The sequence below is a fragment of the Oryx dammah genome, unplaced genomic scaffold (assembly GCF_014754425.2).
Source record: "Oryx dammah isolate SB20612 unplaced genomic scaffold, SCBI_Odam_1.1 HiC_scaffold_5, whole genome shotgun sequence".
Classification (NCBI taxonomy): Eukaryota; Metazoa; Chordata; class Mammalia; order Artiodactyla; family Bovidae; genus Oryx; species Oryx dammah.
In genome coordinates, this window is record NW_024070189.1 from 50298961 (window position 1) to 50325821 (window position 26861).

General features: G+C 39.6%; 2 protein-coding genes across 2 annotated transcripts; both read right to left on the reverse strand.

The window, feature by feature from the left end:
• Positions 1–433: 433 nt before the first annotated feature.
• On the reverse strand, positions 434–5831 carry SPINK9 (serine peptidase inhibitor Kazal type 9). The gene is made up of 4 exons (XM_040239656.1): positions 5686–5831; positions 4898–4926; positions 1957–2081; positions 434–613 (listed from the first exon to the last, which is right to left on the reverse strand). Exons 1-4 carry the CDS (start codon positions 5738–5740, stop codon positions 568–570), a joined length of 255 nt encoding a protein of 84 aa, XP_040095590.1. The 5' UTR covers positions 5741–5831; the 3' UTR covers positions 434–567.
• A 16726-nt stretch (positions 5832–22557) lies between these two features.
• Positions 22558–26608, reverse strand: SPINK7 (serine peptidase inhibitor Kazal type 7). Its single transcript, XM_040239657.1, has 4 exons — positions 26469–26608; positions 25209–25234; positions 24306–24430; positions 22558–22872 (listed from the first exon to the last, which is right to left on the reverse strand). Exons 1-4 carry the CDS (start codon positions 26584–26586, stop codon positions 22827–22829), a joined length of 315 nt encoding a protein of 104 aa, XP_040095591.1. The 5' UTR covers positions 26587–26608; the 3' UTR covers positions 22558–22826.
• Positions 26609–26861: the final 253 nt, after the last annotated feature.

Consider the following 26861-nt stretch of genomic DNA (forward strand, 5'->3'; position numbering starts at 1 on the left):
ATACTTAGTTGTGGGGAGCAGTGTGTACTGGCATTCTTTATTTTTATTTTATTCTTTAATTTTTATTGGAGTATTTGTTGCCATTCAGTCTTTCAGTCGTGTCTGACTCTTTGCAATCTCATGGACTGCAGCATGCCAAACTTCCCTGTCCTTCACTGTCTCCCAGAGTTTGCTCAAACTCATGTCCATCGACTCAGTGATGCCATCCAACCATCTCATCCTCTGTCATCCCCTTCTCCTCCTGCCTTCAATCTTTCCCAGCATCAGGGTCTTTTCCAATGAGTCACCTCTTCACATCAGGTGGCCAGAATATTGCAGCTTCAGCATCAGTACTAGTCTTAATTGGCCCCTTTCCCCCAGGATGTGGCCCTAAAGTTGTCTTACAGAGATTATGCAAAAGTGAAGCAAATCTAGAAGATTCAACTCCTAAACAAAAAGTTAGACATATATTGATTTCACTTTATTTTACAAGCAAATCAAGACATAATAGTGACAAGATTAGGTAATATGGTATAGGTTATATGGGAGAAAAAATGTGTCTCTTGTGTTTGTAATCATAAGACAGATTCAACATTTTCCAAAGTGTACAAATTTAAGTTTGTTGTTAGTTTTCCTGTGGAGACAAAAATAACAACAAGTGAGAAATGCTGAGGCCATAGGCATTTCATTAGCATCCACATTTCACCAGTGAGCCCCTCAAAATGTAGCCAAGTCTCTCCATTTATTGATGCTTTTAAAAGGAGTGACGGCAGTTTAGGGATTTTTTAGCAAGTGGTGCTGATTACATAAGGAGGGGCTCATAATACATCACAGTCAGTTTATGTCCTAAAAACATATTTTAATGGATTTTTTATTTGAAGAAGATACATGTAAGCCTTTTTTATAAGAGTTCATAAATTTTTCTTAATAAAACAGAATCAGAACAATATGCCATATATATTAGATGCTAGTTTTCAGTCATGTTTGTTTTAAAAGCACTTAAAGGGAACTGTAAGTTTCTAAATACACTCTAGTATATTAGTCATCATTTTGTGCTTTTTGAGCTGATACTAATATATCTTTTGGATGATTACTTTGTAATCTTTAAACTGCTTCTGGTTATTTGATTTTCTAAATTTAAGTTTATTATACCTCCAGCATACTTTTTTTTTTTTTTTTTTGAGAAATTATACTCAGAACAAGTTCTTTAGGTTTTTCAAATAGTATCCCCTTTTGGACCAGTCGTTAAGGAGCTCTGACATATCCAGACTTAGTTGTTGAAGCTGAACAATAAACACAGATCATCCTAGCAGTTGTGGACTGGCATGCCTAGATAGAGGGATAGTTCTTTTTTCCTAAAAATAAACAAAACATTGACTGCGAGCCAAACTGGTAAATCTTTCGTGGGAAGAGTTTAAGCAAGAGATTAATAGGTAGAAGTTGAACTGCTGCTAAGTCTGCTGCTAAGTCACTTCAGTTGTGTCTGACTCTGTGCGACCCCATAGACGGCAGCCCACCAGGCTCCCCCATCCCTGGGGTTCTCCAGGTAAGAACGCTGGTGTGGGTTGCCATTTCCTTCTCCAATGCAGGAAAGTGAAAAGTGAAAGTGAAGTCGCTCAGTCATGTCCAACCCTTAGTGACCCCATGGACTGAAGCCTTCCAGGCGCCTCCGTCCATGGGATTTTCCAGGCAAGAGTACTGGAGTGGGTTGCCATTGCCTTCTCCTGGATGACCTTTAAATTTCTTTCCACGATTCCTTCCTTCTAAGGTTTTCTACTCACTCTTACTGTCAATATGTAGTGACATAGTAATACCAGTGACTCCCAAATCCTGTAAATTATGAGAATTCTATTCATCAGAGTCAGCATGAGATGATTTACATATTCTATACCATAAACAACTCCTTCTGTTTCAAGTACATTTGTCTTAACACGTAATTATTAACCCTTAAATGTAGAAAACTATTTCAATACTTACTCAACTTCATAACAAAAGTAGCAATCATTGCCATAAGTTTTGCCATCAGATCCACAAATTGGTGTATATATGTCATAACAATATCTTTCTTCTAATGGTAGTGTTTTATATTTACTACAGTCAATCTGGAAATACATATAAAAAGCCTTGAATTCCTTAAGCAAAATTTTTATTCTCAGGATTTAGGATTTTCCAAGCAAGTTCAGAAAGCTCTCAGTGCATTTGTGTCTTATTCCAATTGTCTATTCTCAACTAACCCCAAGATACAGTAAGTAAAAAAAAAAAAAAAAATTATGTCATATATATAATCATGAGTGATAAAAGTTCTTTATAATAACTGGTAACTGAATCATTATTTATTTTAAAATAGAATCTTTTCCACCATACTGGTTGATGCATCCATTCTCAACACATAGCATATTCACAAGTACAACCATTCCCATGGGATTAATTTTCTACATATCTCATGTAGTAGTTTGCTACTCCTCTCTTTCACTTTAAAAGTTCTGCCTGAATGTAAGTATGAGATATATTATGAGGATAACTACTATAGTTATAAGAACTATTACATCATAGCAACATTTGCCATTAATTATTGGTAACAAGGTACTTGATATACACTTCACTAGCACATAGGTAAACAGATATATTTTAACATTGTAGTTGAGATCCACTAATCTCAGTTTCTGGAGCCAAAGCCAAGGTGATAAGTTGCCTGCAGGAGCAAGTAGGCAATTACCAAGAAAGAATTTTCTAGGTTTTTCATCTTTGAGCAAATTGTGCAGTGTGGACATTAAAGTCAAACATGTTGGAATTCAAATCCTGACTATATAACTCTGGGGCAATTATTTTTCCTCTCTAAGCCTTACTTTATTTATCTGCAAAATGAAGGCAATAATAACTGTATGGTAATAGTAAAGTAAAACATACATAACTGAGAAGATATGTATGAAATACTTAGCAGTACATGGCATGGTAAATAGTGAATACATGATAGCTATTAATTTTGTTCTGGCTTTACTTCAAATTCTACACTAACTCCAGTTCTTTACCAAAGACTCTACCTTTCCAGCTCCTTCTGTCCCAGAGTTTCAGACATCATATTTTTCTTCTTTAAAAAATTTATTTTTATTGAAGTATAGCTGATTTACAATTTGCAATGTTGTGTTAGTTTCTGGTATACAGCAAACTGATTAAGTTATATAGACATTGAATATAGTTCCCTGTAGTGTACAGTAAGACCTTGTGTACTCATTCTATATATATTAGTTTGTATCTACTAATCTGCCCCCCACCCCTAGCAACCTGTCTCTTCTCTATGTCTGTGACTCTGATTTGGTTTCAAAAATGAGTTCACTTGCAGACATGCTATTTTTCTAATGTTTGAGTATCTCCACTTAGATAACTCAAAATATGCTTAAATTCAAGTTCCCCTTCAGATATATTTCATTTAATTCATCTACTCCTTTAGTTACTATACTTTATGAACCTTCTAAATTTTAGAGCTGAGCTGAAGGCTGCCAATACAAAGATTACTAAGCATGACATGATGGGAGGGGACTTCAGAGGCTAGTACAGCTTGGTGGAAAATGGAACCGCAGTGCCCCATGTCAGGTATGGCTTCCCTGTGGTTTGTGAAATGTCCTTTTCATTACAGGGGACTGGAATGCAAAAGTATGAAGTCAAGATATACCTGGAGTAATAGGAAAATTTGGCCTTGGAATACAAAATTAAGCAGGGAAAAGGCTAACAGTTTTGCCAAGATAACATGCTGGTCATAGCCAACACCCTCTTCCAACAATGCAAGAGATGACTCTACACATGGACATCACTAGATGGTCCATACTGAAATCAGATTGATTATATTCTTTGCAGCCAAAGATGGAGAAGTTCAATATAGTCAGCAAAAACAAGACCGGGAGCTGACTGTGGCTCAGATCCTGAACTCCTTATTGCCAAATTCAGACTTAAAGCTCCAGTACTTTGGCCACCTCATGCGAAGAGTTGACTTATTGGAAAAGACTCTGATGCTGGGAGCGATTGGGGGCAGGAGGAGAAGGGGACGACAGAGGATGAGATGGCTGGATGGCATCACTGACTCGATGGACGTGAGTCTGAGTGAACTCCGGGAGTTGGTGATGGACGGGGAGGCCTGACGTGCTGCAATTCATGGGGTCACAAACAGTGGGATATGACTGAATGACTGAACTGAACTGAACCTTTTCATTCTCATACAGCTAATAAATCATGAAGGAAGGCTTGAACTCAATCCTGACTCCAAAATTTACAGTCTTAATCTCTTATTTTCTTTAACAGGGAAACTAAAAATTTTGACTTAAAGAAGTGGAAGGGACTGCCTGGGCCATAGGGTCATGCAGCTGGAAAGCAGTAGAGCTAGTATAAAACCCAAATTGCCTGGTAGCTAGCTTAAGTCTTTACTACCACACCTAGATTGTCTCAACAGTAGTCATTATTTAATGAGTAATGAAAAAAAGGTTAAATGAAAATCTTCATTCTTTAAGATAGAGAACAAAGATGTATGTGACCCATTTAGACATTTTAAGTCATGACTTGTCCTTCCTGAGCTTTACTATGTGTCAGGTACTCTGCTAAGCCCTTTTTAAATATTACAGCTTTAAATTTCACAATATTGTGAAATATGATGCAAGTATTGTTTCCCATGGGCACACTATCAAACAGCTAGAATTTAATCAGCACCTATTCACTCTGATGCTAGGTGTCTAACCACTCTGTTCTGCCCCTTCCTTTTTAGAAAGGTCTACCTACAGTTTTTTAAAAGAAACAATTTTTGAAACTTAAAAAATAAACCTTCAAACATGTAGAAATTTAATTAATATATAGTGTTGAGTATTTATTTACTGATACTAGCCTTTAAAATTATACAAAAGTAGTACTTTCATGTCAAGATGGGCATACAGACCTGTTCATGGTGTTTGACACAGTCTACATCTGTAAGATAAAGACAAAGAAAGTTAAACTCTGGAAGAATCTAATCTTAATAGAAAACTAATCTTTGTTTTGTTTTAGCTCTCAGACTGTCATCAAAATATAAGATTCACTTCAAAGCTGTGTGAGCATAATATTAAAGGTTGAAGCTCTTCACACAGAACTTTTCATTTTCTTTTTTGAAGTGGGTTTTAAGTGTAGCCCCAAAGATGAAATAGCTATTATAATAATGAGTTTGTGCTGTTCTTTCCTACTTCATAATCTGAACTTAGAAAATATTTTTTTAAAAACCTACAAGTTTTATATATTGGAAGTGTCTGCTGTTATGTAACAAGCCTAGAGGCAGAAATTGGACTAGCAGTTGAAAAGTCTAGGGAGGCAGATTTCAACTCAGTAATGGAAGAAGAAGAACAGTAGTTCATGCTGCCAAACTATAGATTGCCAGTCAGGCATTGAATTGTTTTATGATGAAATGAGACCCCAATAAAAAGTGATGTTAAGCCCAAGGATACATTGGATAGACATTTCCCAAAGAAGTTTTACTAAATGTTTATATGGATAGCAATTTGGCCTTGGTTGACCATTTAGGTCCACTTGCACCCTGATGATATAATTTGGTCATTTATTGGTACAAACAAAAAAGTGCATTTCAAAAATTTTCCTTTATTATATGTGTTGCATATATTTCAGAATTATATGGATAGAAGATAACATGAACTCTCAATATCAGTGCAGGGGCACGGTTATGAGGGAGATACTCACTGAGGATGGTTGGAAGCACCAGGGCTGAGAGCAGGACAAAGGCTGTTGTTCTCATGCTGCTGAAGTGGCCAAGGGCAGTCCAGTGGAGGAAAAAGAAGTGACTTTCTGGTGTCTGCCCAGCCCGGATGGGTTCTGCCTTATGTATTGTCAAGAGTTCTGTCTCAGTTGTGAAATAGCTATTTCCAGAAATGGAAGCCTGGGAAAAGGGCAGAAACACCTGCTAAGGAGGGACTTTTTTTTGTTATGAAAGAGAGGTGATTATATATGACATTTTAATAGATCATAGGACCCAATAAAGTTGGCATTATTTCCTCACCTCTTTAAGTTTGTGTGCTTTTACATCTGTTACACAGTTTGCTCATCATAACAGATAGTAACTAACATTCTGACAGATAGTAACTACCATTTTCTTTGTTCTACAGATGAGGGAATGAAGTCACAAGGAAGTTAAGTGATTTCACTGGGTTTACTACATATTCTTTGGTGTACTGCTTTTTCTAGGCAGAGTCATCAGTATGGCAGCTTTATAGGTTTTAACATTTTCTCAGGTTCCCCTCTTTCCTCTTCTCTCCTCTAGAACCAAAGGGGTAAATGTTGGCAGTTGAGACCCCAGACAGGGAACAGAGAAAAGGTATCAGCATCCAAGTCTTGATTCAGCACAAACAGGCAATAATTCCTGACTTTTAGGAAGAGGGTAATTTCCCCCCAAATCCCATATTTGGGGAGATGGTATAATGGGTGGAGTTGGGGAGCACTCATACCTCATTTACCCACCAGATCTCTGGTGAAAGCTTCTTTATCAAGAGCCCTTAGGAGGAGGATTTCCCTAAAGCCAGTAATGAAGAGGTATGTAATGATCATAGCAAAGAACAGAGCTAGTGGATGCAGAAGCTAGACTGTCCCTGGAACTCTGGCCATGATTGTCTGGTCCCCAAATGCAGGCTGATGATTCAAAAATGAGATGGTAACTTGCCCTGGCAAGTTGTTACACACAGGGTCAGTGCTGGTGGTTTAGTTGCTAAATTATGTCCAACTCTTGTGAACTCATGAACTGTAGACTGCCAGACTCCTCTGTCCATGGGATTCTCCAGGCAAGAATACTGGAGTAGGTTGCCATTTCCTTTTCCAGGGGATCTTCCTGACCCAGGAACTGAACCTGGGTCCGCTGGTGATTGCAGGCAGATTCTTTACCGACTGAACTATGAGGGAAGCCCTGCTAATAAATAACTTTCAATAGATAAGCCACCAGCCATTTAGTCATGATTTGAATAAGCTTAATTGTGCTTTCATCAAACTATGCTTCACTTGAAGTCTTTGATAAAGGCTACAAGAACACTTTTTGGAATGTGCCAGTTTTTGAGTAAAGTGCCCCTGTGAGAAGACCTCAGAAGCAATTCTTGCAGTTTTGGTAGATAAGAGTTGGAAGACACGGTCTATACCACTAATGAAGGTAGTGCCAAAGGCTGAGAGACTAAAATTCATATTTGTTTCCCTTCAGAAGGATAAAACAACTGGAAACTGTGCTGAGATGGTTTGGAGGGCAGGCATCATAATGTTATATGAATTCGTTGCCACCTCCACCATTCCCGACTTCCCTGGTGGCTCAGATGGTAAAGCATCTGCCTACAATGCCGGAGACCTGGGTTCAATCCCTTGGTTGGGAAGATCCCCTGGAGAAGGAAATGGCAACCCACTCCAGTATTCTTGCCTGGAAAATCCCATGGATGGAGGAACCTTGTAGGCTACAGTCCACGGGGTCCCAAAGAGTCGGACACGACTACTGAGTTTCTTCACTTTCACTTTCCACCATTCCCTGTGTGACCTTGTGCAAATTATTGAGCTTGTAGAAGCCTTAGTTTCTTTATTTTCATTTGCTTACTCAGTGATTATTAATGGAGATTCACTATGTCTTAGAGACTATAATACAACTAGGTTATACCATGAATAATGAGAAACTATTGCCAGTGTCTTCACTGTAGCTTTACTAAGATTCTCTTCTTTATCAAACTTGAGTTAGGCTTCTCTGAGTTCTCTTGTCAAATGGACCTTGACTTCCCCACACCTCGCTTCTCTCTGCCTCCCCTCTACTTCATGTCTTTGGCCTTTCCAGGCATGTCTTAGCATAGAATTCTGCTAAGTTGTCTCCCTGCTTTTGATATCTGATCACCCTTTATATTTGATCAAGTTTTTCATACCCACTTTAAATATATAAGTCCTTGGCCTGACTTTAACAAGAATCCCCTTAGTATCTCGTATTAGTAATTTTCCATCTACTGAGTACTTAACCCAGCTCCTTGGCTAAAATATCCATTTGCTATATTTAGAGTTAAGCCCAATCTTTCCCCATTGCTATAGGGGTATTACAGTAAGGATATTCAAGACTATACCTTGAATAATGCTTTCCTTACCATTTTGACAAGTGTCAAATAACTTTTCTTTAACAAGCTTTCAGAATACAGTTAATCATGGCACCATGGCCCAAGCTGATTATGATTTTCATATGTGATTGTAAAGCACTTATATACATCCTGTTAATGAGGGTGAAAGAGGAGAGTGATGTGCCTCCAGTTTCTTAAACTTACTCTGCTTCTGATGAAGGCTGTCACCAGTTTGGAGCCTATTAGTGTGCACATATGTGTTAGGTGTTCACCTCTGGGAAGAGTAATGTTGCGGAATCTGGGAACCAGGAAATCCTGGATAGAAAGTCCCTTGAATATCTCAGAAATCTCTTTCAAAACAATGGCAGTCCTTTCTTCTTATGTAAACAAGATCTTTTAGGCAACTCTGATTTATACTGAAAAACAACTTAAAATGTCACTATGAAATTGAGATTTCCTAAGGAATTCTAAAATGTTTTCAGTGTATATTAGAGGTGGAGGAGATAGGGAGAATCTTATAGTTTATTTGAAAATTTACTTAAAAACTCAACCTAGATAGCATATCCTTTCCATATTATCTTGATATTTAACATTTTGAAGTCACTACTGTGCTTTGACTTTGAATTCTTGTAAGAATGATTTTATCAGATTACTAGTACCTGCTTTGCACAGAAGTTAGGAAACACACAGTTTTAAATTTTAACTTTTTATTTTGAGATAATTGTTGCAAGAATATAACAAGTAACTTCTTGTGTGCTCTTCACCTCAAGACTCTAATTTACATTTTACCATCTGTGCCAACAGTGCCTTTATAACAAAATGATCCAATCCAACAAAATTTAATATTGTTAAGATGGCAGTGCTGTCTATCAAAGTTAGCTGCCCTTTTTGGAAAATGGATGAGCTAATCCTAAAATTCTTATGGGAAATACAAGGTAGCTAAAAGAGTCTTCAAAAAGAAAAAAGGTGGAAGGTTCACACTAAACACTTTAAAATTTTACTGCAAGATTATAGTAATCAAAACAGTGTGTAATAGAATTGGGAATTCAAAAAATAAATTCTAATATGTACATTTAATTGATTTTTGACTAGAATGACAAAACAAGTTAATGAAGAAAGAATAATCTTTTAAAAACTTTGTCTGGGACAACTGGATATTCACATACAAAACAAATGAGATTGAACCCCCACCTCATTTTGTGTTAAAAATCATAACATAAATTAACTTGAAATACATAAATGTGAGAGCTAAAACTATAGAGTTCTTAGAAGAAAATATAGGTGTTCATCTTTGTGACCTTTGAATAGTTGATTATTTTTTAGATATGACACTAAATTACAAGAAACAAAAGAGGAAATAGATAATTTGGACATCATCAAAATTAAAGACTTTTGCATGTAAGAGGAGAGACCACAGAATGGGAGAAAATAGTTGCAAATTATATATCTGATAACAGACTAATATCTAGAGTATATTTTAAAAAATTACATTTGCAGCTTACAATGACCAGAAAAATAATTTATTTAAAAACAAAGCAGAGGGTTGGAATAGATATTTTCCAAAACAAAACATGAAAATATGCTCATTGTCATTAGTTATTCAGTCAGTTCAGTTCAGTCGCTCAGTCGTGTCTGACTCTTTGTGACCCCATGAATTGCAGCATGCCAGGCCTCCCTGTCCATCACCAACTCCCAGAGTTCACTCAGACTCACGTCCATCGAGTCAGTGATGCCATCCAGCCATCTCATCCTCTGTCATCCCCTTCTCCTCCTGCCCCCAATCGCTCCCAGCATCAGAGTCTTTTCCAATGAGTCAACTCTTCGCATGAGGTGGCCAAAGTACTAGAGTTTCAGCTTTAGCATCATTAGTTATTAGGTAAAGACAAATCAAAGAGATACCATTTCCTATCCATTAAGATGACTAAAATTAAGAAAACAGACAGACAAGATGTTGGTATGGATGTGAAAATGTTGAAATTCTCATACATTGCTGGTGGGAATATATTATAAAATGTTGTAGCTACTTTGGGAAATAGTTTGGTAATTCCTCAAAAAGTTAAATGTAAAGTTACCATATGACTTAACAGTTCCATTCCTAGGTATTTGCCCAAGAGAATTAAAAACATATATCCACTAAAGACATTAATGTTCATAGCAGCTTTATACATAATAGCCCCAAATTGGAAATAATCCAACTAGTCATCAACTGATGGATGATTAAATGCACTACATCTGTAGAACATAATATTATTCAATAAAAAGGATAAGGTCTTCCATGCTCTAGCATGGAATAATCCTATAGACAAAAGGCCACATACTTCATGATTCTATTTTAGTGTAATGTCAAGAATAGTGAGTCTATAGAGAAAAGTCAAGTTAATGATTGCCAGGGGCTACAAAGATAGAGCTTCCCTCATGCACCAACAACATGGCAGAGTAGAAGGATTGTGCACTCATCTTCTCCTGTGAGAACTCCAAAATTGCAACTCACTGCTGAGCAACCATCAATGGGAGAATGTTGGATCCCACCAAAAAAAGATACCCCATGTCCAAAGGCAGAGAAGCCCCAACAAATGGTAGGAGAGGTGAAATCACATTTAGAATCAAACCCCATACCCATCAGAGTATTCAGAAGGCTCAAACAAAACATGTGCACCAGGGCCTAGAGACCCCAGAGAGACTGAGCCAGACCTGCCTTTGAGTGTTTGAGTGTCTCCTGTGGCAGCACAGGTCAGCAGTGGCCTGTCACAGGGACGAGACTCTGTGCAGCAGACCTGGGTCACCAAGCATGTGGCATAAGCTCTCTTGGAGGAGGGCACCATTAGCCCCACCATATAGCCACAGAACAGATGACCCACAAACTGCAGAACAATTATACCAAAGAAATTTTTGTACTGTTAAGAAAGTTCTAGGACCCACAGTAGATCTCCCAAGCTGGGGATCTAGCAAAGGGACTGAGAACCCACAAGGAATTTGACTTTGGAGGCCAGTGGAAGACTGAGCCAGAATTGTCTGTGAGTGTCCATGGGTCTCCAGTGGAGGTGTGGGTCAAACAACAGGGAGGGAACACAGCCCATCAATAGAAAATTGGATTAAAGTTTTACTGAGCATGACCCTGCCAGTCAGAATAAGATCCAGTTTCTCCCACAGTCTCTCCCACCAGAAAGCTTCCATAAGCCTCTTATCCTTATTCATCAGAGGGCAGACAGAATGGAAACAACAATCACAGAAAAACAACCAAACTGATCACATGGAGCACAGCCTTGTCTAATTCAGTGAAACTATGAGCCATGCTATGTGGGGCCACCCAAGATGGACAGGTCAAAGTGGAGAGTTCTGACAAAACGGGGTTCACTGGAGAAGAGATTGGCAAACCACTTCAGTATTCTTGCCTTGAGAACCCCATGAACAGTATGAAAAGGCAAAAATATATGACACCAAAAAAAAAGCTTCCCAGATGGAGAAGCCCTATAAAGTCAGCAAAAACAAGTGTAGCTCAGATCATGAACTCCTTATTGCAAAATTCAGACTTACTTGAAGAAAGAAAGGAAAACCACTAGACTATTAAGGTATGACCTAAATCAAATCCCTCACAATTATACAGTGGAAGTGACAAACAGATTCAAGGGATTAGATCTGACAGAGTGCCTGAAGAACTATGGATGGAGATTCCTGACATTGTGTAGGAGGCGGTGATCAAGACCATCCCCAAGAAAAAGAAATGCAAAAAGGCAAAATGGTTGTCTGAGGAGACCTTACAAATAGCTGAGAGAAGAAGAGACATGAAAGGCAAAGGAGAAAAAGAAAGATACACCCATTTTGAATGCAGAGTTCCAAAGAATAGAAAGGAGAGATAAGAAAGCCTTCTTCAGTGATCAGTGCAAAGAGATAGAGGAAAACAACAGAATGGGAAAGACTAGAGATCTCTTCAAGAAAATTAGAGATACCAAGGGAATATTTCATACAAAGATGGGCATAATAAAGGACAGAAATGGTATGGACCTAAGAGAAGCAGAAGATATTAAGAAGAGGTGGCACAATACACAGAAGAGCTATACAAAAAAGATCTTCATGACCCAGATGACCATGATGGTATGATCAGCCACCTAGAGCCAGACATCCTGGAGTCCCAAAGTCAAATGGGCCGTAGGAAGCATCACTATGAACAAAGCTAGGGGAGGTGATGGAATTCCAGTTAAGATATTTCAAATCTTAAAAGATGACACTCTGAAAGTGCTGCATTCAATATGCCAGCAAATTTGGAAAACTTGGCAGTGGCCACAGGACTGGAAAAGATCAGTTTTCATCTAATCCCAAAGAAAGGCAATGCTAAAGGGTCCTCAAACTACTGCACTATTGCACTCACCTCACACGCTAGCAAAGTAATGCTCAAAATACTCCTAGTGAGGCTTCAACAGTACGTGAACTGAGACCTTCCAGATGTTCAAGCTGGACTTAGAAAAGGCAGAAAAACCAGAGATCAAATTGCCAACATCCATTGGATCACTGAAAAAGCAAGAGAGTTCCAGAAAAACATCTACTTCCGCTTTATTGACTACACCAAGGCCTTTGACTGTATGGATCACAACAAACTCTGAAAAATTTAAAGAGATGGAAATACCACCTTACCTGCCTCCTGAGAAATCTGTATGCAGGTCAAGAAGCAACAGTTAGAACTGGACATGGAACAATGGACTGGTTCCAAATCAGGAAAAGAGTGCATCAAGACTGTATATTGTCACCCTGCTTACTTAACTTCTGGCAACCCACTCCAGTATTCTTGCCTGGGAAATCCTGTGTATAGAGTAGCCTAGGGCTACGTTCCATGGGGTCACAAAGAGTCAGACTGAGTGACTAATGAGTGAGCGACTAACAGTACCCTGGTTTTCAAGTACGTTAACTCATAACTATATCTGCTTGTTTTAGCGTGATAGTCGTATAGGTTCAGACACATTCTAAAAGATCTACATTTTTTCTCCCATCTTCACATTATGATTTTGATCTTCTGTTTTACATGTTCTTGTTTATCCTTTTGCTGTTGATTATAGTTTTATAATTTAAAATTGCTTTTATAAAATTTTTTGATGGTTTCTTAATCTACATACTGGCTTACGTAAATAATCTTCAATCCTTTCATATATTTGCCTCTCCTGTTGTATTTTTTCCTTTCCTATAATTTTTTGTTTCTTCTCCATTTAGAGAAGACCTTTAAATACTTGCCATTATGTTAGGTTTAGTACTGTTGTATTCTTTTAATTTTTGCTTCTCTAAGAAACTTTTTATCTCTCCTTTTGTTATAAATGATAATTTTACTGAATAGAGTATTCTAGGTTACATATTTTTCCCTTTCAGCCATTCAGGTGGTCATACCTCTCTCTTCTGGCCTAGAAATTTTCTGCAGAGAAATCAGCTGATAACCTTATGAAGGTTCCCTTGTAACTTACTCTTTGTTTTCCTCTTGCTGCCTTTAGAATTATCTCTCTAAGTTTTTGCACTTCAATTATTATGTTTTGGTGTGGGTCTTTTCATCTTGTTTGGGACCCTCTAATTCTTGTACCTGGGTATCTGTTTTCTTTTAGGTTTGGAAAGTTTTCAGCCATAATTTATCCAAATATATTTTTGATACCATCTTCTCCTTCTTCTGGAATCTCTATTTTGCATAGGTTTACACACCTTTATATTATCCCATACATCTCATATGTTGCTTTCATTTTCTTTTTGTTTTCTGTCTGGTGCTCTGATGAAGTATTTCCATTATTCTGTCTTCCAGATCACTTATTTATTCTTCTGTTACTTAGTCTGATATTCATTCCTTTTAGTTTGGTTTTTATCTTTGCAACTGAGTTGTGTGATTTTGATTGGTTCCTTTGCAGTTTCTAGTTCCTTGTTACACTGATCTGCATTGTTATTGATAATCGTTCTTATTTTTTTCATCATTTTTACTATCTCCATTTTGAACTTGGGGTCTGGTAGACTTGAGAGGGAGAAGGCAATGGCACCCCACTCCAGTACTCTTGCCTGGAAAATCCCATGAATGGAAGAGCCTGGTGGATACAGTCCGTGGGGTCGCTGAGGGTCAGACCCGACTGAGCGACTTCACTTTCACTTTTCACTTTCATGCATTGGAGAAGGGAACGGCACCCCACTCCAGTGTTCTTGCCTTGTGAATCCCAGGGACGGGGGAGCCTGGCGGGCTGCCGTCTATGGGGTCGCACAGAGTTGTACACGACTGAAGCGACTTAGCAGCAGCAGCAGACTTGAGAGGTCTGTTTAATCATTTGTTCTTTCAAGGGATTTCTCTATTCTTTTAATTGGAAATAGTTTCTCTACTTTTTCATGTTACTTAATTTTCGTTGTCTCCCTGAGTTTATGGGAAACAGGTATCTACTGTGGTCTTGAAGGGATGTGTTAATGTGGGAATATCCCTGTGTAGACTGTGTGAGTCCAGTATTTTCAGTGCCAGGGCTGTTTTGGTATGGATGCCAGCCACTTCTTTCTTCAGCTTGTGCTGGTTTTTATCTCCTTTATAAAAGGTGTGATGGTACAGTAACCAGAACCTGAACTGGATGATGGAAGGGGTCTCCTCTTTGCTCCATGGCTGTCACAACCCTGTTGACAGTGATACCTCCTCCCCAGTTTTTAGAGCAGAAGCCCTGAGGGTCAGGTTCACCAAGGATCCGTTGCCTTTGTGTGCTCTGTCGCCAAGGAGGTGAACACTGAAGCAGGTGAGGCCCATGTGGTCACAGTGAACCTGTGGACCGCATTTGCGGTTCTGTCCAGCGGCAACCAAAGTTTGTGTCCCTTTCTCCATTGTGTTTGTCCCAGACTACTGCTCGGCATTGTAGCTCCAGGAATGAAAAGATGGTTTTGCTTCTTCTTGGGACCTGGCATGCCTTTGTTTACAGCTCCCCCAGGATCTGTTCACCCTAGATCTGGCTCCAAAATGTGGTATTAGTTGGGTGGAACTTGAGTGCTCCTGCCTGGAAAGGAACTCTGAGTACTCCTTCCCAAGTGCTGGACACTGGGACCACCCCTGATGTGCACAAACATGATGTTAATTTGCCCCATGACTAACAATGCTAACTGTAATCGCTTGAGGAAGCTGGTTATAACTTCCAGGTTATCCACTATTCAGTTACTCTTTTTACTTTATTATTAATTTTTGTGTGTGTGTATTTACTATTTTTCCTTTATTATGTTTTGTTTCTCTTAGAACCAAAGGTTCTTGAAAGTTGTTAGATTATCAGTTTCTTTTCTTTTTTTTTAATTTATTTTTTATTTTACTTTACAATTCTGTATTGGTTTTGCCATACATTGCCATGAATCCACCACGGGTGTACATGCGTTCCCAAACATGAACCCCCCTCCCACCCCCCTCCCCACAACATCTCTCTGGGTCATCCCCGCGTACCAGCCCCAAGCGTGCCATATCCTGCATCGGACATAGACTGGCAATTCGGTTCTTACATGATATTATACATGTTTCAATGCCATTCTCCCAAATCATCTCACCCTCTCCCTCTCTTTTTACTTTAAAAATTAATAAATATTTTGTAGTGATATTCCTTGAGATTATGCAAATATCATTTTTATTGCAGTTCTGCTCATGCTATTGTGTTAAGTGAGGCCATGTTCAAATGGGGCAAACTATATAAGTAAATGTGTGTAATCTTACATGTTTAAACTACACATTCTCTTTTTCTCTTCCTAGTATCAATTTCTAATGAACAGAAATGTTACCATTTCTCAAACCAAGAAAAATACATGAGCATTTACTGGTCATGAGTATTTAACATGCCAAGCATATTCCAAAAGAATGTGGTATATATTTTTATGCCTTTGTAAGTGATGGAGAAGAATCGGGATATACATTATAATCATCCCTTTTCACTTCTATAAGACTTTATAATTTACAAAGCATGTTCACATGCATATCTCATCTGATTCTCACAATATACATGTTAAACAGTAAAGGAAAAGATACTGCACACCTGGAGTACCTATCCACAGCTACACCCATGGTAAAAGTCCACGTTGGGGTAAACACACAGTCTTCTGTTTAAAGTTTCCTTGTGTTCTCCTGAGTTGCTTGGTGGAGTTTTATAATGAAGACAATGATGATGAGGATGATAAAGACCTCAGTGATGCAAATGTTGACGAGTACAGAGAAGCAAGTAAAACTAAATAAAATCATGTCTTTGCCAAGGCCTAAACTTGGAAATTTAAAATAGGAAAAGGAGTATGTCAAGGCTGTATATTGTCACCCTGCTTACTTAACTTATATGCAGAGTACATCATGAGAAATGCTGGGCTGGAGGAAGCACAAGCTGGAATCAAGATTGCCGGGAGAAATATCAATAACCTCAGATATGCAGATGACACCACCCTTATGGCAGAAAGTGAAGAAGAACTAAAGAGCCTCTTGATGAAACTGAAAGAGGAGAGTGAAAAAGTTGGCTTAAAGCTCAACATTCAGAAAACGAAGATCATGGCATCTGGTCCCATCACTTCATGGGAAATAGATGGGGAAACAGTGGAAACAGTGTCAGACTTTATTTTTTTGGGCTCCAAAATCACTGCAGATGGTGATTGCAGCCATGAAATTAAAAGACACTTACTCCTTGGAAGGAAAGTTATGACCAACCTAGATAGCATATTAAAGAGCAGAGACATTACTTTGCCAACAAAGGTCCATCTAGTCAAGGCTATGGTTTTCCCAGTGGTCATGTATGGATGTGAGAGTTGGACTGAAGAAAGCTGAGCACCAAAGAATTGATGCTTTTGAAATGTGGTGTTGGAGAAGACTCTTGAGAGTCCCTTGGACTGCAAGGAGATCCAACCAGTCCATCCTAAAGCAGATCAGTCCTGGGTGTTCATTGGAAGGACTGATGTTGAAGCTGAAACTGCAATGCTTTGGCCACCTGATGCAAGGGCTGACTCATTTGAAAAGACCCTGATGCTGGGAAAGATTGAGGGCAGGAGGGGAAGGGGACGACAGAGGATGAGATGGTTGGCTGGCATCACCGACTCAATGGACATGGGTTTGGGTAGACTCTGGCAGTTGGTGATGGACAGAGAACTGGTATGCTGCAGTTCACGGGGTCACAAAGAGTCAGACATGACTGAGTGACTGAAGTGAATTGATTTGACATTTACATTTATGATTGGATGTCTGGCTTTCCTGAACCAGACATAATCCAGAGCCCCAAGTATGGGGGCAAGACTGATCCATTCTTCTGCAAAGTTTCCAAAGAACACAGAGGTCCAGATCATTGGCTTCAGGAAGTCAAGTGCATCATGTCTTCACTATTACAGGCAGAATAACTGTGGAACATGAAGAAACCATTCACTTGCCCCACCTCTCAGGCAACTCTGTGAGATTGCTTGTAGACATGGTAGGAAACAAATAAGATTGTTAGAAGACACTTTTTTCAGCTTTATAGCCTCAAACTAATAACCAGAAGGAGACCCAGACTGAGACATGCAGTGAGTTGCTGCTGCTGCTGCTGCTAAGTCGCTTCAGTCGTGTCCGACTCTGTGCAACCCCATAGATGGCAGCCCACCAGGCTCCCCCATCCCTGAGATTCTCCAGGCAAGAACACCTGAGTGGGTTGCCATTTCCTTCTCCAGTGTGTGAAAGTGAAAGGTAAAAGTGAAGTCGCTCAGTCATGTCCGACTTGTAGTGACCCATGGACTGCAGCCTACCAGGCTCCTCTGTCCATGGGATTTTCCAGGCAAGAGTACTGGAGTAGGGAGCCATTAGGCCAACTCAATTAAGCCTCAATAGAAGCAGCTTGTCACAGAGGCACAGAACTGGTTTGAAATCATTTAACTCAAAGCAACTGGATCAAAACAATAGTTCAGGTTGAAAAATTATTTTGTTATAAATGATTATGACAAAACATTTATAACAAATGTTATAAATTCCTTAGCCATGTTTTATTTTTTCTGTTATTTTGTGTTTTAGCTTTTTACTTTAATTCAGTTTCAGCCTTTCATTACTTGGGGAAACCAACAACAGGAACTAATTTGTCACAGTGTAAATAGTCAACAATAAGATACTAAATGAATCAATCTACATGTTTATTAACTGAAAATGAGTTAACTCACTATATTTTTATACATATTGACTTTCAGACACAGTTCTTAAGGTCAGGTTACTGGGGCCACCAGTCATGACCTGGTCATCTGTAAAGAGAGTCACATGTGAACATACACCTATGTAGTTACTAGCATACAAAGTGAGATTGTAGCTTCCCATGGTGTAATCACACATAAGCAGAGTACAACATGTATATAAACATAGGCATTTCAATTCAATCGATGAATAGAAATAAGACCCAGAGACAGCAAAACATTAGGACTACAGTTTTTAAAGCTTAGGACGGAGTTCAGTGTTGGTTCTCAGATTCATTTATATGAAATGAATTGCATGCATATTAATGTTAAAGATTTGAATTTTGACTTAAAGGATAGAATAAAGAATTGGCCTTTGAAGGGAGTGGTTAAGCCTTATGCTATAGAGCAGTTGTGAAAGGTAAAAATTGGGATTTAGATATAAGGTGAATTTTGGGTTTATATGAAGTCAGAATTTATTTTTAAATGTCGAGGTATAAGCTATCAATTAGGCTATAAGCGTAGGTAAGGATTTGACTGTAGAATAATATATGTGGTAGACATTTTGGAGGTGAGTCCCCAGCTTTCTTCATTTTGAGACAAATGTCTAATAACTTAAAATTTCCCCAAGTGTGTATATGGCTTATGTGCTTATCTGACCATTGCTACAAATGGAGATACAGCCAGACCTTGAGATATGGAGGCTGGAAGGCTTTGAATAAATAAAAGATGCTTGTAAAGACTATAGAAAGTGAGGAAAAGGTAATGAATTTAAGGAAAAGGTAGGAAAAGTTTGCAATAAGAAATAACAGGGAAGGAATATATAGAAAAAGGAAAAATAGTATAGAGAAGAGGAGAACTATTTGAGAGAGAGGAAAGGGAATAGAAAAGAAAGGAGAAAAGATGAGCTTTTGTTTTTATTCACTACTCAGCATTTCTGGACCAGTGTTTCTTCTCTTTTGTGCATTTAGACACTGGTTCTTTGTGTTCACAATTCGGTTGAGAAGGTGTGTCACAAAGATCAAAGACTGAGAAATATTAGATTACTGAGTGTCTTACTGTGATTAACATATTGTGAACTTTTAGTGTTAAACATAGATTTGAGTTAAATACTATGAACTGTCTAGGAATGTGGATAAATTAGGCATTTAACATTAGGATTAGGGGGTTGAGAATCCAAAATCATGGGTCAGGATTTATTAATAGGGAATAGGTGATGTTTGTGGCACAATTAGATTGATAATTAAAATGATAAAGATGGTTCAGAGCTGTGTTAAATTTGAAGCAGGATTTGCAAGTGTGCCCTCCTCCCTTGAATCACACAGCATTCTTGTGTCACCTTGTGTCACCTTGTATCACCTTGACTGGTTTGTCAAGTAAAGAAGACTCAATTAGGAATTAGAGTTTCATTAGAGCAATTAGGAAATTAATTGCCCAAATAGGGTCTCTATTGCAAATGAAAAATTTTTGTCAATTTATTTTAAACATATAATTTTTTAAAACCTTCAGTTCAGTTCAGTTCAGTTCACTTCAGTCGCTCAGTCGTGTCCGACTCTTTGCGACCCCATGAATTGCAGCATGCCAGGCCTGCCTGTTCATCACCATCTCCCGGAGTTCACTCAGACTCACGTCCATCGAGTCCGTGATGCCATCCAGCCATCTCATCCTCGGTCATCCCCTTCTCCTCCTGCCCCCAATCCCTCCCAGCATCAGACTCTTTTCCAATGAGTCAACTCTTCACATGAGGTGGCCAAAGTACTGGAGTTTCAGCTTCAGCATCATTCCTTCCAAAGAAATCCCAGGGCTGATCTCCTTCAGAATGGACTGGTTGGATGTCCTTGCAGTCCAAGGGACTCTCGAGAGCCTTCTCCAACACCACACAGTTCAAAAGCATCAATTTTTCGGTGCTCAGCCTTCTTCACAGTCCAACTCTCACATCCATACATGACCACTGGAAAAACCATAGCCTTGACTAGACGGACCTTTGTTGGCAAAGTAATGTCTCTGCTTTTGTTTTTTTTTAATTTTTTTTTAATTTTTAATTAATTAGTTTATTTTTTATTTTACTTTACAATTCTGTATTGGTTTTGCCATACATTGACAGGAATCCACCACGGGTGTACATGCATTCCCAAACATGAACCCCCTTCCCACCCCCCTCCCCACAACATCTCTCTGGTTCATCCCCGTGTACCAGCCCCAAGCATGTCGTATCCTGCATCAGACATAGACTGGCGATTCGATTCTTACATGATATTGTACATGTTTCAATGCCATTCTCCCAAATCATCTCACCCTCTCCCTCTCCCTCTGAGTCCAAAAGTCCACTATACACATCTGTGTCTGTTTTGCTGTCCTGCATACAGGGTCATCATTGCCATCTTTCTAAATTCCATATATATGTGTTAGTATACTGTATTGGTGTTTTTCTTTCTGGCTTACTTCACTCTGTATAATCGGCTCCAGTTTCATCCATCTCATCAGAACTGATTCAAATGTATTCTTTTTAATGGCTGAGTAATACTCCATTGTGTATATGTACCACAGCTTTCTTATCCATTCATCTGCTGATGGACATCTAGGTTGGCTATTATAAACAGTGCTGCGATGAACATTGGGGTACATGTGTCTCTTTCAATTCTGGTTTCCTTGGTGTGTATGCCCAGCAGTGGGATTGCTTTTGAATATAATATCTAGGTTGGTCATAACTTTTCTTCCAAGGAGTAAGCGTCTTTTAATTTCATGGCTGCAATCACCATCTGCAGTGATTTTGGAGCCCCCAAAAATAAAGTCTGACACTGTTTCCACTGTCTCCCAATCTATTTCCCATGAAGTGATGGGACCGCATGCCATGATCTTCGTTTTCTGAATGTTGAGCTTTAAGCCAACTTTTTCACTCTCCTCTTTCACTTTCATCGAGAGGCTTTTTAGCTCCTCTTCAGTTTCTGCCATAAGGGTGGTGTCATCTGCGTATCTGAGGTTATTGATATTTCTCCCAGCAATCTTGATTCTAGCTTGTGTTTCTTCCAGTCCAGCATTTCTCATGATGTACTCGCATATAAGTTAAATAAGCAGGGTGACAATATACCTTCTTGACGTACTCCTTTTCCTATTTGGAACCAGTCTGATGTTCCATGTCCAGTTCTAACTGTTGCTTCCTGACCTGCATACAGATTTCTCAAGAGGAAGGTCAAGTGGTCTGGTATTCCCATCTCTCTCAGAATTTTCCACAGTTTATTGTGATCCACACAGTCAAAGGCTTTGGCATAGTCAATAAAGCAGAAATAGATGTTTTTCTGGAACTCTCTTGCTTTTTCCATGATCCAGCGGATGTTGGCAATTTGATCTCTGGTTCCTCTGCCTTTTCTAAAACCAGCTTGAACATCAGGGAGTTCACGGTTCACGTATTGCTGAAGCCTGGCTTGGAGAATTGTGAGCATTACTTTATTAGCATGTGAGATGAGTGCAATTGTGCGGTAGTTTGAGCATTCTTTGGCATTGCCTTTGTTTGGGATTGGAATGAAAACTGACCTTTTCCAGTCCTGTGGCCACTGCTGAGTTTTCCAAATTTGCTGGCATATTGAGTGCGGCACTCTCACAGCATCATCTTTCAGGGTTTCAAATAGCTCAACTGGAATTCCATCACCTCCACTAGCTTTGTTAGTAGTGATGCTTTCTAATGCCCACTTGACTTCACTTTCCAAGATGTCTGGCTCTATATTAGTGATCACATCATCATTAGGAATAAGTTAGATTGTTTAAGCTATGTCAGAGAGTTCAGTGGTTTATTTTGATAATTTTTGCTATAAAATGTGTTTATGAAATAAATTTGTAGTTGTGAAGGTATGTCATTCTTGAAAATATTTATGACTGTGCTATAGGCATTACAAAGGGCTTCCCTGGTGGCTCAGTGGTAAAGAATCCACTTGCCAGTGCAAGAGATTTGAGGTTGATCCCTGGGGTGGGAAGATCCCCTGGAGAAAAAAATGGCAGCCCACTCCAGTATTCCTGCCTGGGGAACCCCATGGGCAGAGAAGACTGGCGGGGTATAGTCCATGGGGACACAAAGATTTGGACTTGACTCAGTGACTGAACAACCACAATAGGCATTACACATATTTTGCTCCTTATGTTCTGTTTAAAGTAGGTTTTTATCTTTTGATCTATTGAAGTTACTAGGGAGGGATTAGGGGCAGGAGGAGAAGGGGACAACAGAAGATGAGATGGCTGGATGGCATCACTGACTCGATGGACATGAGTCTGAGTGAACTCTGGGAGTTGGTGATGGACAGGGAGGCCTGGCATGCTGCGATTTGTGGGGTCGCAAAGAGTCGGACACGACTGAGTGACTGAACTCAACTGAAGTGAGGTAGATAGTAGTTCTGCAAAGTTTTTAATAAGCATAATTATTTTGATGCTTAGAACTCAACAATGAGCTGTTACAATTTCATTGTACTTTTTATTTTGACATGTTTGTATTTGTCAGTCAGTGAGACAGAAGTCTGAAGGAGGGCACAACTTTCCCCACCCAACAAAGATGACTCTGGGTCTGTCTCTGCCCCCTCCCTACCAGTCCCACCCTCCTGGAACCAGGGATGATGACAATGACGATGATATCCTTGCTCTGTATCCACGTCTGTGGGGAAGTTAACATACTCCTTCATGAAGAAACTGAACTTTTCCATAACTCTTCCTATGGGAAGACACAGTTAAGAGGATCATTAACACAAGAGGAAAATTTACATTATATTAGAGCTGAAAGGAACTACAGAGATTACAGCCATAACCTGATCTTACACATGAGGAAAATGAGTCTCTAAAAAGGAGTGTCCTTGCTACAGGCAGTTTCTGACAGAGGAGTAGCAGAATGTCCCGAGTCCAGTGATATTTTCATCCCACCTGCTCGCTCTACTGATCCTAGAGACCAAACTAATCACCCAGTGTCTTAAACCAGCAAGAAGGAGGGCCTCTGACGAGGGAAGCTGAGGTGGCCGGCCCCTCAGGCTCTCCTGGTCCGCAGGGCCCGTGGTGGGGCCGGACCCTGCACTAGTGGGAGGGACGTCCATCACGTGTCCTCTTCAGTGTCCTTGGATGCAAGCTGTTTTCTAGGTGGAGGGCCCAGTGTCTGTGCACATTAGGGAATCTTCCCTTTTGTGAAATAAAAGCTCCTGAGTAGGAATCAATGTGTAGACATATCCTTCTGGGCTCAGGCCCTAATGTGATATTTTAACTTGTTAAGATAATCACAAAGATGAAAAAAAAAAAAAAAAAAAAAGCTAAGTGGCCAAAACCCGGGGGTCTAAAAGAGAGTTAACAGTGAGTAAAGGAAACTGGTTGTTACGACCCCTGAGTTGCTTATTTTGCATGAAAGAAGTGTCTTCTGCCTGATTATATTGCCTTCCAAAACATTGTGTAAGTCAAACAAAATAGTTAAAGAATGTCCATGAGGATTCTAGCCCAAATTCTGACAGCTTGGACTGTATTGTATTCCTTATTTCAGATTGAAGAAAAAATCTTTGTGGTAGCCTTATCCTCCCTACTGCCTCAGGCTATGGATATTTACAGCCACCAGGAAATTGAGGAGGATAAAGACCTTCTGATCACAGTTTATCTAAGAATCATCTATTGGCCATTAAGCCTCTTAGAAGTAGGATAAAAGCCTTCTATTCTACATGATAGGATAGTAGGTTTCAATTATTTTTTAGTGTGGGATTCAGAAACATTTCTTCCAATAAAAAATTATGTGGAACTCCACTACTTAAAAGAGCCCAAAGCTGGTTAGAATTGGAGACCTCCCCATATGATCTCTGTAACCTCTTGGGTGACTCCTAACTTCCCTCTACAGAACCTCTGGGCTCTAGAGACAGTAATTTGAAGGCTTCTGGTCTTGTTAGACTCTATGCTGACAGATGGGAATTAGAGACTCTGTCATGGAGGGACCAGTCCAAGCTGGCAGAGCAAGTGGCTCATCCTTAATCCCACTGTGAGGCAGCAAGTTTTCTGTCTCCCAGATGCTCTGGGTGGGTAAGTACAGTTTTTAGAGAGCTGAGCATGCTGGTGGAAAGAGGAGAAGATTGCAGTGAAGGGCAGTGCCCTAGCTTTTTTTCCTTCCCATGAGGTACTCACAAATTCTCAATACACAAGTGACATTCATTCCCATAGGTGATGTAGTCAGAACCACAGACAGGCAGGTATGTGATGGGGCAGGGGATGGCCACCACTGGGTACTTCTTGTAAATGCTGCAGTTCACCTGCAACATACACAAGAGAATGTCCTGCTTTTCTCCTTGTCCTTAAGCTAGGCTACCCTGGCCTCTATCTGACAGGAAGCCCAGTACCATCTGGAAGTTCCAGCTGCTATACTCTGAAACTGCTGTGGCTACTTCTGTTGATAACACTATGGCCACATGGACAAATAAATGCTAGTACTACCAGTATCACTTCTATTACTACTAGTACACACAGTTAACAGCTCCTGCGTATTTCCTTGCCAGGCATTAAACTTAAATCTTCCATGAATTTCTTTTGTTGTTTAATCTTCAGAAAACTGAAGTGGGTAGGTTCTACTATTACCCCTATTTACAGATGAGGGAGATCTGGGCTTTAAAAAAGAGAGAATTTGTATAATATAAAAGCTAGTTAGTGGTAGGGCTGGGGTTTGAATCCAGAACCTGTGCTGTTAACCAAGGTAACTGTCTTTTGCCTCTCACATGTTGCCCTTTCCATGGAGACATCACCAGCTTCTCAGCTAGAAGTACCCTCTCTCTTTTTTTAAATTTTGGAACATTTTCTTTACACTTAGATTATTTATTTATATGTATATCACATTTCTACAGCTGCCTTCTGAAAAGCAGAGGCAACTTACCTACAGCTGCCTTGCCTTTCACCTGGCCACTCACCCCACCACAAGCATACTGAATTAACGTTTCATATGTATTTCTCAAGTGTTTTTTGAGTAAATACAGTAAATAGAAAATTAAACTAAGTACGAAATTAAACTGAAATTAAATTGTGTTTCAATATACTCACTGTTTTTAAAGGCAGGCTAGCAGCTTCTGAAAGAGAGATTCAGTTGGAAACATTAAAAATAAAGCAGAGTTGTGAGGTCTCATTAATTAACGTAAAGTCAGTCTGTCGAAAAAGACTCTGTGGTTCTTCTCGTGATTAGTTTCAGCACCTTACCCTATCGTTTCACAAAACCCAACTGTATTCTGACAAAGCCAGATGGCCACTGTGTTAGGTAATCCTTGGTTCAAGCAAGAGAATTATCCAAATTTCCTCCCTTTATATGCCACGGGATGTTTTCTAGAGCTCACTGTGTCTCTGATAGTATTTTAAATCAGATACCAATAAAAGTATTGCACTCACTATTTCTAAGAGCCTGAAGCACCATCTTCGAAAGTCTCTCCCTCCTAATTGATATGAAGAAAAGTAATAGAATATCTCTAAGGTATTATAGTCTTATTTAAGTAATTTTTCACTATATAAATGTTTAATTGTTGACTCCTGGGTTTTGGATAATTTTTTTTTCTATTTTCCTGGATTAATTTGGAGAGAGATTCAAGTTCTGGATTAATTTGGAGAGAGATTCAAGTTCTTCTGCATCTTTGCGATGAGGAGTAGTATCTCATAACACCAGCAGTTTCCAGGTCCTAATAAAATGGGCTTCCCCGGTGCCTCACATGGTAAAGAATCTGCCTGCAATGCAGGAGACTCAGGGTCAATCCCTGGGTTGTGAAGATCCCCTGAAGAAGGGAATGGCAACCCACTCCAGTATTCTTGCCTGGAGAATTACATGGTCAGAGGAATGTGGTGGGCTACAGTCCATAAGGTCACAAAGAGTCAGATATGACTAAGCGACTAACACACACAATAAGATGGTAGACTTATGAAAAAAGTAGTGTGTGTGTGTTTTTGTGTGTTTTTGGTTTTGGTCCCATGAATGGAAATAAAAATCCTTAAAAGGGATTGTTCTAGATCCAAACCCTTCAACTCCAATTGGGACATAAGATCTTCCCTTTCCAGGCCAGGGCTGTTTCTATTACAAACTGCTGCTGCTACTGCTAAGTCACTTCAGTCGTGTCCGACTCTGTGCGACCCCAGAGACGGCAGCCCACCAGGCTCCCCAGTCCCTGGGATTCTCCAGGCAAGAACACTGGAGTGGGTTGCCATTTCCTTCTCCTATTACAAACTAGTATCCTTAGTATCCTTTAAATCCACATGACCAGGAGGGGCTATGTCAGAGAACAAGCTTATGGCTATTAAGGGCACTATCTACCCTTAACTCACCTGAGCAGGAGCAGAGATGGGCTACTACACAGAGCAGAAGGAGACCCCCAGTGGTCTTCATGATGGAGACAGCTGTGATGCAGAGGTTACTAAGGATGGTCACAACTGCATCAGCCATACCCTAGGAAAGGATCATGTTTATAAGGCAATGTTTGACTTCTCCGCCTTTCCTGTGAGGTCATCCAAAGTCAGGGTTGGCTCTGAGAGGCTCTCAAAGCACAATGTCACACCCTGGGTGGTGTTACAGTCCTTGTCACTTAATTGCTACTTCCTGTCTGATCAACAAATTGATTATTCAAGGTGAGAAGTATTTTTCTGCCTGCTCTAGGGGTGGGGAATGTTGTTCCTTTGAATTCTAAAACTTAGAGTAGAAGAGATTAAGTATAGGCTACT